This window comes from Rhineura floridana, chromosome 15, assembly GCF_030035675.1.
Source record: "Rhineura floridana isolate rRhiFlo1 chromosome 15, rRhiFlo1.hap2, whole genome shotgun sequence".
Lineage (NCBI taxonomy): Eukaryota > Metazoa > Chordata > Lepidosauria > Squamata > Rhineuridae > Rhineura > Rhineura floridana.
Genome location: NC_084494.1, coordinates 13,369,303 through 13,382,257, shown reverse-complemented (window position 1 = coordinate 13,382,257; position 12,955 = coordinate 13,369,303). Strand labels below are relative to the sequence as shown.

The following is a 12,955-nucleotide window of genomic DNA, read 5'->3' as shown; positions in this document are numbered from 1 at the left end:
GGGTTTCAACAGTGACAGCTTTTGGATCATGTCAAAACTGATCTTCCACAGCAGCCTTTCCCAACCGGTGTGCCTCCAGATGTTGTTGGACCACAACTCCCATCAGCCTCAGCCACTGGCAATGCTGGCTGAGGCTGATGGGAGTTGTGGTCCAACAACATCTGGAGCCACACTGGTTGGGAAAGGCTGATCTACAGGGATGGAGAAGCTTTGGCCATCCAGATGTTGCTGAACTACAACTTCCATCATCCACAGCTCAGGAGCATTGGTCTTTCTGGCTGGGGATGATGGGAGTTGAGAGTCCAACAACATCTGGAAGGCGTACTTTGGATGGGGTCGTACTCCCTCTGAAAGAGCAGGTCTGTAGTCTGGGGGTGCTCCTGGATCCATCTTTGTAGCTAGTGGCCCAGGTGACTCTGTGACTAGGAGTGCCTTTCACCAGCTTTGGCTAATAAGACAGCTGTAGCCGGTTTTGGACAGGGATAGCCTGACCACTGTTGTCCATGCACTGGTAACTTCCAGGTTGGATTACTGTAATGTACTCTATGTGGGGCTACCCTTGAGGTTGGTCTGGAAGCTGCAGTCGTGCAAAATGCAGCGGCGAGACTGCTCCCTGGAGCAGGGTATCGCCAACATGTCACTCCACTACTGAAAGGATTGCACTGGCTACCTATTAGCTACTGGACTAAGTTCAAGGTTCTAGTTTTGGTGTACAAAGCCCTATACAGCTTGGGACCAGGATACCTGAAAGACTGTCTTATCCCAGTCGATCACTGCACTCTGCAGGTGAGGGTGAGACGCAGATACCATCTTTATCAGGAGGTCCATTCTGCACAACATAGGAAACGGACCTTTAGTGTAGTGGCACCAACCCTTTGTAATTCCCTCCCCTTGAATATTAGACAGGCACCATCACTGTTATCTTTTCGGCGCCTACTAAAGACCTTCCTCTTTCAACAAGCCCTTTAAGTAGAGACCTTATTCCAGTCTGCATCTGTGTTGGAATTGCTTTTTAATATATATTTAAACCTTATTTTTTAATGTTTTTAAAGCTTTTAAAAAAATGTTTTTAAAGATGTTTTTAATGGTTGTAGTTTTAAAATATATTTTAAAGTCTGTTTTTATGATGTTTTAAAGTGTTTTTAGTGCTTTTGTTTGCCACCCTGGACTCCTGCTGGGAGGAAGGGCAGGATATAAATCAAATAATTAATCAATTAATAAATAAAGACCTCTAAGCTGTTTGCTCCTGCATTATTCAGTGTAGATGCTCCTCTGAGCAATTGATTCTGGGTTTGAATCTTAGGCACATAGGAAGCTGCTTTATACATAGGCCCTGGGCTCTTACTGGGAGAAAGGGTGGGATATAAATCAAATAAATAAATAAGGCCACAGGTTTGCCACCCCTGTGCCACAGCCTCCATGCATCCTCTGGTGCTGATATCACTTTAATCAAGCCAATCCAAAATGTCTTAACTGAATGGATTTTTCAAAACAGATCCATCTAAATACGTATAGGCCAAATCACATCCACTTTCACTGGAAACAAATTACGCTTAACCCATCCAACCCAAAATAAGCCCAGCCTTGTGGAAACCTTAACACACTGCCCCATTCAAAGTATAAGATTTTCAGCAAGAAGACATTCCTCCACAAGTTTTGTTTCAGCTCTAGTTAATGCACGCTTATACTTCAGAAATCCACAGGACTAGGCTCCTTTCAGGGGTGTGGTCGTCCAGGGTCTCAGGGGGGCCTTAGACCCTTTACTCTTTTGGGAGTAGGGTCCCAATGTCTCCAGCATCCTCCGAGCCAATCAGCATGAAAGGGGAGTGTGTTAGCGACTGAGAAGAAACTTACAACATGCTTTCTTGTCCTTTCCTGTGGATTGTAGCCAGTCAGTGAAAGGAGGCGAGAGACACTGAGAAGAGTCTTCTCAGTAGCTAACACTCTCCCCTTTCATGCTTATTGGCTCCTAGGGATGTCTGTTGTTGTGGGAGAAGGCATTAACAAGGATCTCATTCTCAACTCAGCAGCAAAAAAGGGGGAGGGGTGGCTGTAACTAACATTAAGAGACCCTGCACTTCTGAACTTGCCACTACACTACTGGTCCCTTGTCCCAGAAGGATGCTGAACACTATTCATCTTTCCTCTGTGCGGAGTAGTGGCTAAAGCACACAACATCCCCCAAAGAATCCTGGGAACTGACTTTACCCCTTACAGAGCACCATTAACAAAATGCAGTTCCCAGGATTCTTTGGGTGAAATCTTGTGCTTTAAATGTATGGTGCATATGCAGCCAAACATGGAGAGCCAGGTCCTAACTCAGCCATGACGTTTATTGACGCGACCTTTGGAACAGTCACCATCTCTCTCAGCCTAACCTCCTACCTCTGAAGGATGGAGCCACCTAACCCAGGGTTTAGCCAACGTGGTGCCCTCCAGATGCTGCTGAACTACAACTCCCATTATCCCTGGTCAATGGCCATGCTTGCTAGGGCTGATGGCAGTTGTAGTTCAGCAGCAGCTGGCAGGCCAAAGGGGCTATCCCCTCCTGCTTCAGTGAACAGGAATGCAGTGCTCAAAATACAATTTTGGCAAGCAGGTTCTCTATCGAGGGAAGCCAATCCCCAGGGCCTGCCTGACTATCCAGGGAATGGTTATTTAACCGTGTGCCTATCCCCAAACTCTTATCGCTTTGTCACTTCTGTTGTTGTCAGAACATCCTTCTTTTTCTCTTTGAAGGCATCCTGCAGTTCTTGCAAAGTTCAGCTGCCCACACCTTCAGGTCAAAACCAACCCATATACTCTGCCACTGGTCTTCCTCTTGAGCCATAGTTTCTGAAAAAGCTGGCCCCTGACATCTGCATAAGCATGGCAGCCACAATATTCAAGCAGGTGGCAGGCAGGCTCCCTTGCATCTATTGAGCTGAAGGCATCAAGCCAGAGTCTAAAGCCAAGAGTTCTATAAACCAAAGAGAAGGCAGAAAGTACTCAATTAAAAAAAAAAAAATCAGCATTCAGCATCACAAAAGGAAGAGGCCAGTAATTGCCTTTGAAGGACAAATAAAGCCATTAATTTTTCGAGGAGGCACAAATAGCAGGCTCATTGACTCACACAATCTCTTTGGTCTGAATTGCATATTATCTAAGTCAGAAACACAACTAAACACATACACACACACACACACATCATTTTAGGAAAGACATAAGGAAAACCAAACTTTTAAAGTTCAAAGACTTCACAAAGGACAAGGTCAAAACACTTGCTCATTACATGGACTGTGATGGGTAAGTCTTCAGGACCTCTTATCTTTTGTTTATGTTGCTCCATAACCAGAGTGATGAACCTGCGGCCCTCCAGCCATTGTTGGACGCCACCTCTCATCAGTCACAGCCAGCAAGACCAATCGTCAGGGATGATGGGAGTTTATATATTTATTACGTTTATATCCCACCTTTCCTCCAAGGAGTTCAAAGTGGCATACTTGGCTCTTCTCCCTCTTCATTTGATCCTCACAACAACCCTATGAGGTAGGTTAGGCTGAGACACTGTGACAGGCCCAAGGTCAACCAGTGAGCTTCTTGGCTGAGTTGTAGTCCACCAACATGGGGAGAGCCACAGGTTCCCCACTTCTGTTCTATAAAGTGCCTTGTACACTGACTATGCTTTAATAGCAACAATGATGATGGTAGCATGTATGTGCACACATTTTGCAGCTTGTATATAAGTCAGCATTTTGCAGCCAGGGTATCAGCAATATGTCCCAGCGCCACGCTGAAGGTAGGCTGAAGTTACTTTGATCTAAGAACTGGCGTCTAGCTACTGCTTAGAGGTATATTTAAAACCTTGTAGAGGCAAACACACAACAGATGCCTCTGGCTACAGGTACTAAACAGAAATAATGCGTAAGGATCAAATCTGCAGACTTGGAGGAGTCTTATGGCACAAATGTGAAATGCAAGCAGGCAACAGTCTGCTTCCATCCCGAAATGGTTAGAGAAGATGGGAAAGTGTTATAGACATAGACAAGAGTTGTAATAACAGAGGCAAAATTGTAGTGTTTCTGGAAAATTGCATATGCAAGATATTTTGAGCCTTTTTTAAAATAAAAAATAGCATAGAATCCACTTAATAAAAAAACTCTAAGCAGTTTATATAAAATGGTATAAAATATTCATTAAAGTAGCAATAAAAAGAAAGCATAGAGAGTTGCCTTATACTGAGCCAGACCCTTGGTCCATCTGGCTCAGTACTGTCTACACTGACTGGCAGCAGCTTTCCAGGGTTCCAGACTGGGTACATTCCCGGCCCTACCTGGAGATGCCGAGGGCTGAATTTGGGACCTTCTGCATGCAAGGCAGATGCTCTGTCCCTGAGCTACAGCCCTTCCCCAAACAGACTTTGAAAACAGTAAACGTAATAAAGTGATAAAAATATACATTAAATCAACAGATTTTAAAAGTAAGCATACATAATAACAATTAGGAAGGCTTTCCTAAACAAAAACATTTTAGGAAAAAATGTTTAAATAAATATTATAAGCCTCCTAGAGTTGGGATGGGCTGCAATAAAGGAAATTCATAACTCTAAGTTGTCACAGGTGGTGGTGGGGGAAGTCACTCCGTAAAAAGAGAGGGTTGTCTCTTTAGATACAAGACACCTGGCAACCCTTAAATAGGGTAAATAAATAAATGGCAGCCTGATCCACAGAAATTAAAAAAGCCAAGTTGTTCCCATGGCATCATCTTAATGGGAGGAAAAGCTCCACTTGTTTAAAATTGGCTGCTATTAAAGACATAGGAGCAATGCTAGTACAGAAAGTTGGCAACCCTAGCCTAAGGGCATCTATGTGTACATATGGACAGGCAATCATGTACACCATTCATCTTTTTTAAAAAAAATCAATAAATAAGCTAACTCAAGAAAATATATGTCCTGAAAAGGAGAAAGCATTACAGCACGTTTTGTTTCTTGAACCAGGAGTCTGAATTTGTAATGTTGCAAGATACAGGAACCTGATCCAGAAGTATGGTCATACACAAGTCCCTCACCCCCTGGTGGTCACAGTGTTCTGTGCTTGATAGGCAGGCGGAGCACTGAATTTGGCCACAGTCTACCTGAAGCAACAATTGCATTTTTAGGGGAGCTCAATTGCGATTTGCATACTGCTGCTAGTCAGCTAACTTCCATTCCACATTCTGGCAAAGAGTTACTGCACAAACTTTGAAGCTTTCACATTATTACACCAACTAAACTTTAGTCCAATAGGAAAGCTTTTCTTATTCTTTAGGTTTAACAAGAATGTATGCAAAATAAAATATCCAGACCTTATCTGAAAGAGCCTCATACTTGCTTAAAAATCCCACCCAACATAACAGATGCCCCCTATTTCAAACCCCATCTTTCCACATCTTTTAGTGGTGAAATTCAGATCTGAGAATGAAACCTGATACCAAATCCATGTGCCTATGAGGCAGACATTCATTGTTGCATCTTCAACTATCCAACGCACAATTGAAATGGTTAAACATACCACACACACGCTTTCCTGGATCTAGCTACAACTTTAAGAGTTGATTTTCCATCTCCCAGTTCTGTTAAGGAAGTATTTTGGGGTGAATCATATGCAAGCCGATTTGAGGTCTGCAGGGGCATCTCCCTTTAACTTCAGACGACATTCTCTGAATCAACACAAGCAGAGGATTGGCCCCCATTGCTGGAATTCTGCCATGCAATATTCCATAAGCATTTGATGTAGGACTCTTGCCAAACAAATACACTAGTCCCTAAGGTGCCGCAAGATTCTTTGCTGTAACAAAACCAAGGTGGCAACGCTATGTCCTCTTACATGGAAGTCAGTCCCATTAACCTCTGTGGAATGTCTTTCCGAGTAAGCCTGTACCGGGCTGCTCCTCTAACCCACAATGTGCCATTCATAAAAAGGGACTCTCTACCTACAAGCACCCGTCACTACAGCCCACAAAACACTTACAGTAGAGGAGATCTGTTGAAGACCATGGGATCATTCTGCAATCAGCCTGCATCCCTTATTTAATCCACAGTGGCAGCATAATATGTGAGCTCCCCAAATCTGTACCTTCATCAGCATTTAGGAACTAAATACAGTTTCTTCGCAATAGACCTTCTGGGAGTATTTAGTCCCAGATGGCAAGCAGACACATACCTATACCCAATTAATTCAGAACTCCTTCCCGTCATTCCACTAGTCTTTGAAAAGAATCCTGAATCCTGTCCAAGTTAGACACCTCCAGGGGAAAGCATCACCAGAGGTTAACAATAAGCTCGAATCGTATTCCCGATTACACCCGTCAATGACAATTATCCTGGACGCTAAAGAATTCCGAGAAAAGCGGAAGGCGAAGAAAGTGGAATACACCCCCCGTTTTTCAAACTTTAGCAGCTTAGAACACGACCCAGCCAAAGTAAAGCCTTTTCCACTGCTTTCAGCGTGAAAGGCAAGCACATGCTTGACTACCACCCACCGGACAAGTTTCTTTCAAAGTATTTAGCCTTGGCTGGATTTCGCTCGGAAAATACTGACATTGCTTCGTCAAAGCCAAACTGCAATACGCAGCGCATGAAAGCATCGCGCGTCCTAAAGCTTTGCTGGCGTTCAAGAGGGCATCAGAGAACGCTAGACGACAACATCACAGAAAAACTGGGATTCTCCCCATCCTCTCCTTTCCGACAGAGAAGCGGCTGTCTCAAATCGTACAGAGGCTTGAGATCCGTCTCGGCTGAAACCCTCAGCATCACTTGAGGGGATTACTTGGAGTAATAAAAAGCAATTGACTTACTCAATCTCATTAGACATGTTCCCCCAGCGTTTTCCAATCCCTTGCGAACAGTAAGAGCGGCAGATATTTCTCCCCCCCCTCCTAATACCGTCTTCTAAACAGAGACATCACCTGGAAAATGAAGAGTTGGATTTAAGTGAGAAGTTTATGTGGTGCAGGCATTCTGCTGACAGGTAAGTTCCCTGGGACTCTTGCTTCTGATTGGCTGGAGGAGACAGGTGCCAGAAGACAGGTACACCTCAGCAGGTGCAGCAGTTAACCCTTGGCAAACCGAGCAGCCAGATGCTGAGAGGAGGATCTTCCTTCTTGGGGGGGGGTGATGGTGACCGAGGAGGCAAACGCAAAGGAAAATCCCTGGTGGGAGACAGAAAGGGGGTGTGTGATGTGGATTATCCTATTAAATCATTTGGTTCTGTGCTTGCTCTCAGGGATTGTGGGTTTTAGACCAGGCAATAATGAAGTTGTCTACAGAACTGGCCTTCTTGGAAGACAGAGGAGTGTGTGTTTTTCTGTCTGCAAGGGACAAAAATTCCTGGCCGTGTGTGTTGCCTTCTGTATTGGAGGAGAAAAAAGGAGTTATGTGCCAAATAAAGGCAACACAAACGGAGTCAAAGCTCTGGTGCATTTTGTCATTGAGCCAGGGGTGTAGTTGTCCAGGGTCTCAGGGGGTCTTAGACCCATTACTTTTTTGAGAGCAGGGCCCCTATGTCTCCAGCATCCTATGAGCTAATCAGCATGAAAAGGCAGTGTGTTAGCTGCTGAGAAGAGTCTTCTAACCTGCTTCCTTGTCATTTCCTGCTGATTGGTAGGTAACACTCTCCTTTCATGCTTATTGGCTCCTAGGGACGTCTGTTGTTGTGGAAGGCATTAACAAGGATCTCATTTTCAACCCAGCAGCAAAAAAGGGGGGGAGGGGTGTGACTGTGACTGTGACTATAATGAAGGGACCCTGCACTTCTCAATTTGCCCCTGCACTTCTCAATTTGCCCCTGCACTGCTACATTGAGCAGAGTCAACTTTTCTCACCCCTCAAGCGGATGAGCAGAGAAGCTGCACAGGCTGAAATTCTCCCCCTGTATACACAACCCCCTTTCAGTTGCTTTGTATTGCATTTGGTCATGCTACAGCAGACTTCCCCAACCTGGCGCCCCTCCAAATGTTTGGACTACAACTCCCATCAGCCCCAGCCAAAACATCTGGAGGGTGCCGGGTCAGAAAAGACTGCCTGACAGAGTGATTGAGACCACTTCTTTGAGATGTTATCATCGTCGCATTTCATGGGAGACATAGGAAGCTGCCATATACCAAGTCCGACCATGGATCTGTCTAGTGTGGAACTGTCTATGGCACGGTCCTTCAACCTGGGGTCCCCAGATGTTGTCGCTACAACTCCTGTCAACCCCAGCCAGCTTAGCCAAGGCCGAGGATGATGGAAGTTGTAGTCCAACAGCATCTGAGGACCCAAGGTCAAAGAACAGTGGTCTATGGCATGCCGGCTGACAGTGGTTCTCCAGGGATTCAGACTAGGGTTGCCGGGCTCAGGGCCTGAGAATGATTCTGTATCTTTAAGAGAAGAGACTATTCAGCCAAGTGCAGGTTTTCTTGCAACACTGTAATGGGAAAAACCGCAAGGTGAAATTCTCCCTTCCCCCTGCACAACTTGTAAAGATACAGAAGACCTCTTGGTTGTCAGGCCCAGCCTCCACGAGGTCTTCTGTATCTTTAAAAGTTGTGCAGGGGGAAGGGAGAATTTCACCTTGTGGTTTTTCCCATTACAGTGTTGCAAGAAAACCTGCAGTTGGCTGAATTATCTCTTCTCTTAAAGATACAAAATCATTCTCAGGCCCTGAACCTGGCAACCCTAATTCAGACCCAAGTCTTTCCCAGCAATGGTGGCTGGTGGTTCCATGTCAATGGGGCAGTGAAATCTCCTCTGGGGTTTAGTCCAAACTTTCAGAGAGACGTCTAAGGTGCTGAAAGCACCTGGGACAGCTCCTTGAAAGTTCAGACTAAAACCCGGAGTGGATTCCACTGCCCCAGTGACATGGAGCCATGAGCCACCACTGTTTCCCAGCCCGACTTAGGCTTGCCAGGGGATGGACCTGGGGACCTCACGCCTGCAAATGAGATGCTCTACCACTGAGCTATAGCTCTGCCAGCCCCTTCAAATGCCTCCCTCTTCATCCCCACCAAGGTTCTTTCCTTGCAAGCCTAACCATGTCTACTCAGAAGTAAGTCCCATTGAATTCAATGGGGCTTACTCCCAGGTAAGCAATGTTAAGACTTTGCGTCTGCTTTCTGTTCTTCAATGCCTTGATTGAAACGTGATGCTAGGCTGCAAGACCTTAACTGTGCAATGCTGCATTGCTTAGCGAGGATCTTGTTTAAGCCAGGTCGTTTGGCCTGAGCATGCATAATCGCACACCAGAGATCTGTAGCCTCATCAGGTAGGTGCTGCAATGATGTGCTAAGAGCACATGTAAGATGACTGAGGGCTCAGTTAAAAAGAGACCCCAAGCATGTTCAGTGGCAGATGGTTTGTTTATCACATCAGGAACCTTTGGCCCTCCAGATGTTGCTGAACTGCAACTCCCATCACCCCTGGCCGATCGCCCCTCTTGCAGGGGCTGATGGGAGCTGCAACTTCTGGAGAGCCAAAGGTTCCTCGCACCTGCTTTATCACAATTATTTAGATCCTTCCTTTCCCACTATAAACCCTCACATACATTAAGTTCTCCTGGTCCACCAGGCGTCAGGAACCAGCACACGGTAGTGCTAGCATGTGACAGGCAAATATAGCACTCCGACCCCTTAGGAAAAAGAGACTTGACTTCACTGCTGCAAGCAAACAGCACTTTGCAGTTTCTGACCACATACTTGGTTATGGGATTCGCCAGTTCAAAGGAAATGTTTGTTAGGATTTCCTCCTGGACATTATTGCTGTGTTTTTATCCTGTTTCCTGGCATGCCCAATGGGAGTGAATCTGCCATGCTTTTTAGTGGGAAGTCTATGTACATCTCTCACACAAAACAGAAAACAACCAACTCAGGACATTTGAAGGATCACCTTATTCCATATAAGGCTGCCTGTTCTTTAAGGTCATCCTCGGATGGCCTCCTCTAGGTCTCCTTACTTGCAGAGATTAGGTGGGTGGGGACCAGTGATAGGGCCTTTTCTGGGGTGACACACAAATGGTAAATATTTATTTGGTGCCTAATCTTCAATTTTTGGGGCAACAAGTCAAAACTGTTTTATTTTCCTTTAGCAGATTTCCCCCCCTTACAGCTACCTGATTACTTGATTATTGTTGCTGTCATCTTATTATCGTATTCCGGATTTGTAAGCTGCCTTGAAAGCTTAGTAGTGGAAAGGTTGGGTACAAAGATTTTGAATTAAACAAAACCCAGCAAAACAGGGCTGCCGTCTCTGCGCTGCAATCTTGTACACTACACATCTTTACTCAGCTGTAAGACCCACTAAGTTCAATGGGACTTACTGCTGAGTAACTTAGTTGAGGTTTGCAGCTTTAATCAATTGGGCTGCAATCCAATACACACTTACCTGGGAGTAAGTCCCATTGAACCCAAAGGAGCTTACTTCTGAGTGGGCATGTATTGTACTGCACCCTTAATCAGTTAGATTCTAGGGTTTTTTTCCCCCAGGATTTAAATTTAGGAGGTTTTAAATGTTCAAGGTTTAATATATGTTTTAAATTTAAATATTTTTTTGTTGTAAGCCATGTTGAGACCTAGATGATGAAAAGTGGGATATAAATTATTTATTATCATTATCATTAATAATAATATTAATATTAATAATCAATTGTATATAGATAGATTTTGTTAAATAAAATAGATAAATAATAGGTGGGGAACTTCTGACCCGGAGCTGAATGTGGCCCTCCAGGCTCACTGTCCGGCCCTCCAGACTTTCCCTAGGCTAAACCCCTTATTGGTTTTGCTGAGCACCTTGAGTGTTTTGTCTGTCTCCTTGAACTGTGTCTGAGCTGTGATAATGCTTCTTACTTGTTTGGACGGATGAATGGATGGATGATGGAGAGTTGCGGGTTTCTATAACGTTTGACTTTTGTGGCTACTGTACAAAGATAAGAGTCACATCGGTTGCTCTGCCTACTTTTTGTCTCTGGCCCTGCCCACCACTGGCATGTGACCTCTGAGAGATTGTCCAGAAGGGAATGTTTTCCTTGGACTGAAAATGGTTCCCCACCCCGAGTTACATTAAGTGATTAATAAAGTTTAGCTGGTGAAATAGGCATTGCCACTTAATCAAACAATTGTTTAAAAAACCACATTATTTTTACATAGGCACCTATTAAACGCAGGTGACAGGCACCATCTTAGAAGTATTCCCCTTTAACACATGCACACATCAAGTATCAAGTGTCATATATGCATGGACCATCTGAAAATAAAACAATACGTTCCCCCCCATCAATCTTTTGTTTTAATCACATGCAGATTCATTCATATTTAATCCACTAATTGATCCATTTAAAACCTCTTTGGCTTAACTGACTGCATAAATCACACCCCTCCAACACAGGATGATTGAGAAGTAAGATTTATGCAACAGAAACAAAACAAATATTCAAGCACTTCCCCTCCTGCTGAATAGTTTCTGTCACCCACGTTGCAACGAGAGCAGGCAAAGGATGGGCTGGCCTGTGACTCACTCCAGTTGGGGATAGAAGGCAATTCCAGAAGACATGTTGGAACAAGCTGATTCCAAAGGAAGAAAAAAGTTCAGTGCGTGCTCTCTCTCATTATCTCCCTCCTCCTCCTTTTTCTCTGAAATGGAAATGGACTGCCTTCAAGTCAATACCAACTTATGGCAACCCTACGAATAGGGCTTTCATGAGAGGCAATGACTGGACCAAGGTCGCCCAGTGAGCTTCATGGCTGTGTGGGGATTCGAACCCTGGTCTCCCTTCTCCTCTACTTGATATTTAATCTGCCTGAATTCGCCCACCTCAATAGGTAACTACAACCAAGGGGTAAAAATCTTTCCATCTTCTCCCACTAGGGAAGCCTGCCATTTAGACAGTGCCTGATCTATGCACAAGCTAAGGAAGTTTAGGATTTCAGATTGTGAGGGGCCTCGAAATATAAATTACTAAATTTAAAAGTTTTACATAATGAGTTTTTAAAAAATAATAGAATACATTTGTAGCTTGGTTGGATCTATTTTTTCATTTCTAGAGCCCAGTAGTGTAGTGGCAAATTCAGAAATTTATTTATTTATTTATTTATTTATTAGATTTATATCCCGCCCTTTCTCCCAGTAAGATCCCAGGGCGGCTCCTACTGAGTCCCTTCACAATAGTCACAGCCACACCCCTCACAGCCACACCCCTTCATAGCCACACCCCCTTTTAAGACTATAGAATAATTTGGCCTGTCTTGAATACTGCTTTTTTAAAATAAAATTATTTTTATTCCATTTCTTAAGTGTACAATTTTTTAAAAGAAAAATAGATACCCTATTACAATGTACTAACATATATAGCTTATACAATCAAAGCATGTATACATATATAAATTAAGGTGGGGGGAACACACCAAGACAAAAAAGAAAAGTTATTATTGTTAATAATATAAATAGGGGTTAAAAATAAAAAATGGAGAGTTCTGAGATTATTTTAAGTTTTAAAAAGCATAGGATATAATACACTAAATATTATACTGCTTCTCTGTCACTGTCACCATTTGACTGTCCTTTCTCACTGTCTGAGCTTTGCTCGAATTACTGAGTTCAGTGTCTACACGTTTTATCTCTGGCTGCTACCAGACATAGATGACATAGATGGGATGCTATTAACAGGATTCACTGTCTCCTCTTCTGCGATTACAGAATTCTCACTCTCTGCACCTTGGCTTTTTGAAGCAGGAACTAATAGGAACTCCTTTTACTCTGGTTAGCTCCAATCAGCAGGAAACGACAAGGAATCAAGTTAGAAGACTCTTTTCAGTTGCTAACACGCACCCCTTTCATGCTGTTTGGCTCATAGAATGCTGGACATAGGGAGCCAGAAGTAATGGGTCCAAGGCCCTGTGAGACCCTGGATGGCTACACCCCTGCTAGAACCCTCAAGATCGACCAACCAGAGCCAAGTGCAAA

The 12,955-nt window shown here is 44.0% G+C and overlaps 1 protein-coding gene across 3 annotated transcripts in view; it reads right to left on the bottom strand.

Moving 5' to 3' along the window:
• The window catches only part of GRHL3 (grainyhead like transcription factor 3), a 67,668-nt gene extending 60,639 nt beyond the window's left edge, over window positions 1-7,029 (bottom strand). For 2 of the 3 annotated variants that reach the window (XM_061597120.1, XM_061597119.1), the window contains exon 1: window positions 6,817-6,964. Coding sequence is in view for 1 of the 3 variants with exons in the window: in XM_061597119.1 (XP_061453103.1) it covers window positions 6,817-6,833 (17 nt within the window). In the remaining 2 variants the exon portion in view is untranslated. Of the gene's footprint in view, window positions 1-6,816 lie in introns of all 3 variants that reach the window. The other variant, XM_061597121.1, reaches the window with a different exon arrangement.
• Window positions 7,030-12,955: the final 5,926 nt, after the last annotated feature.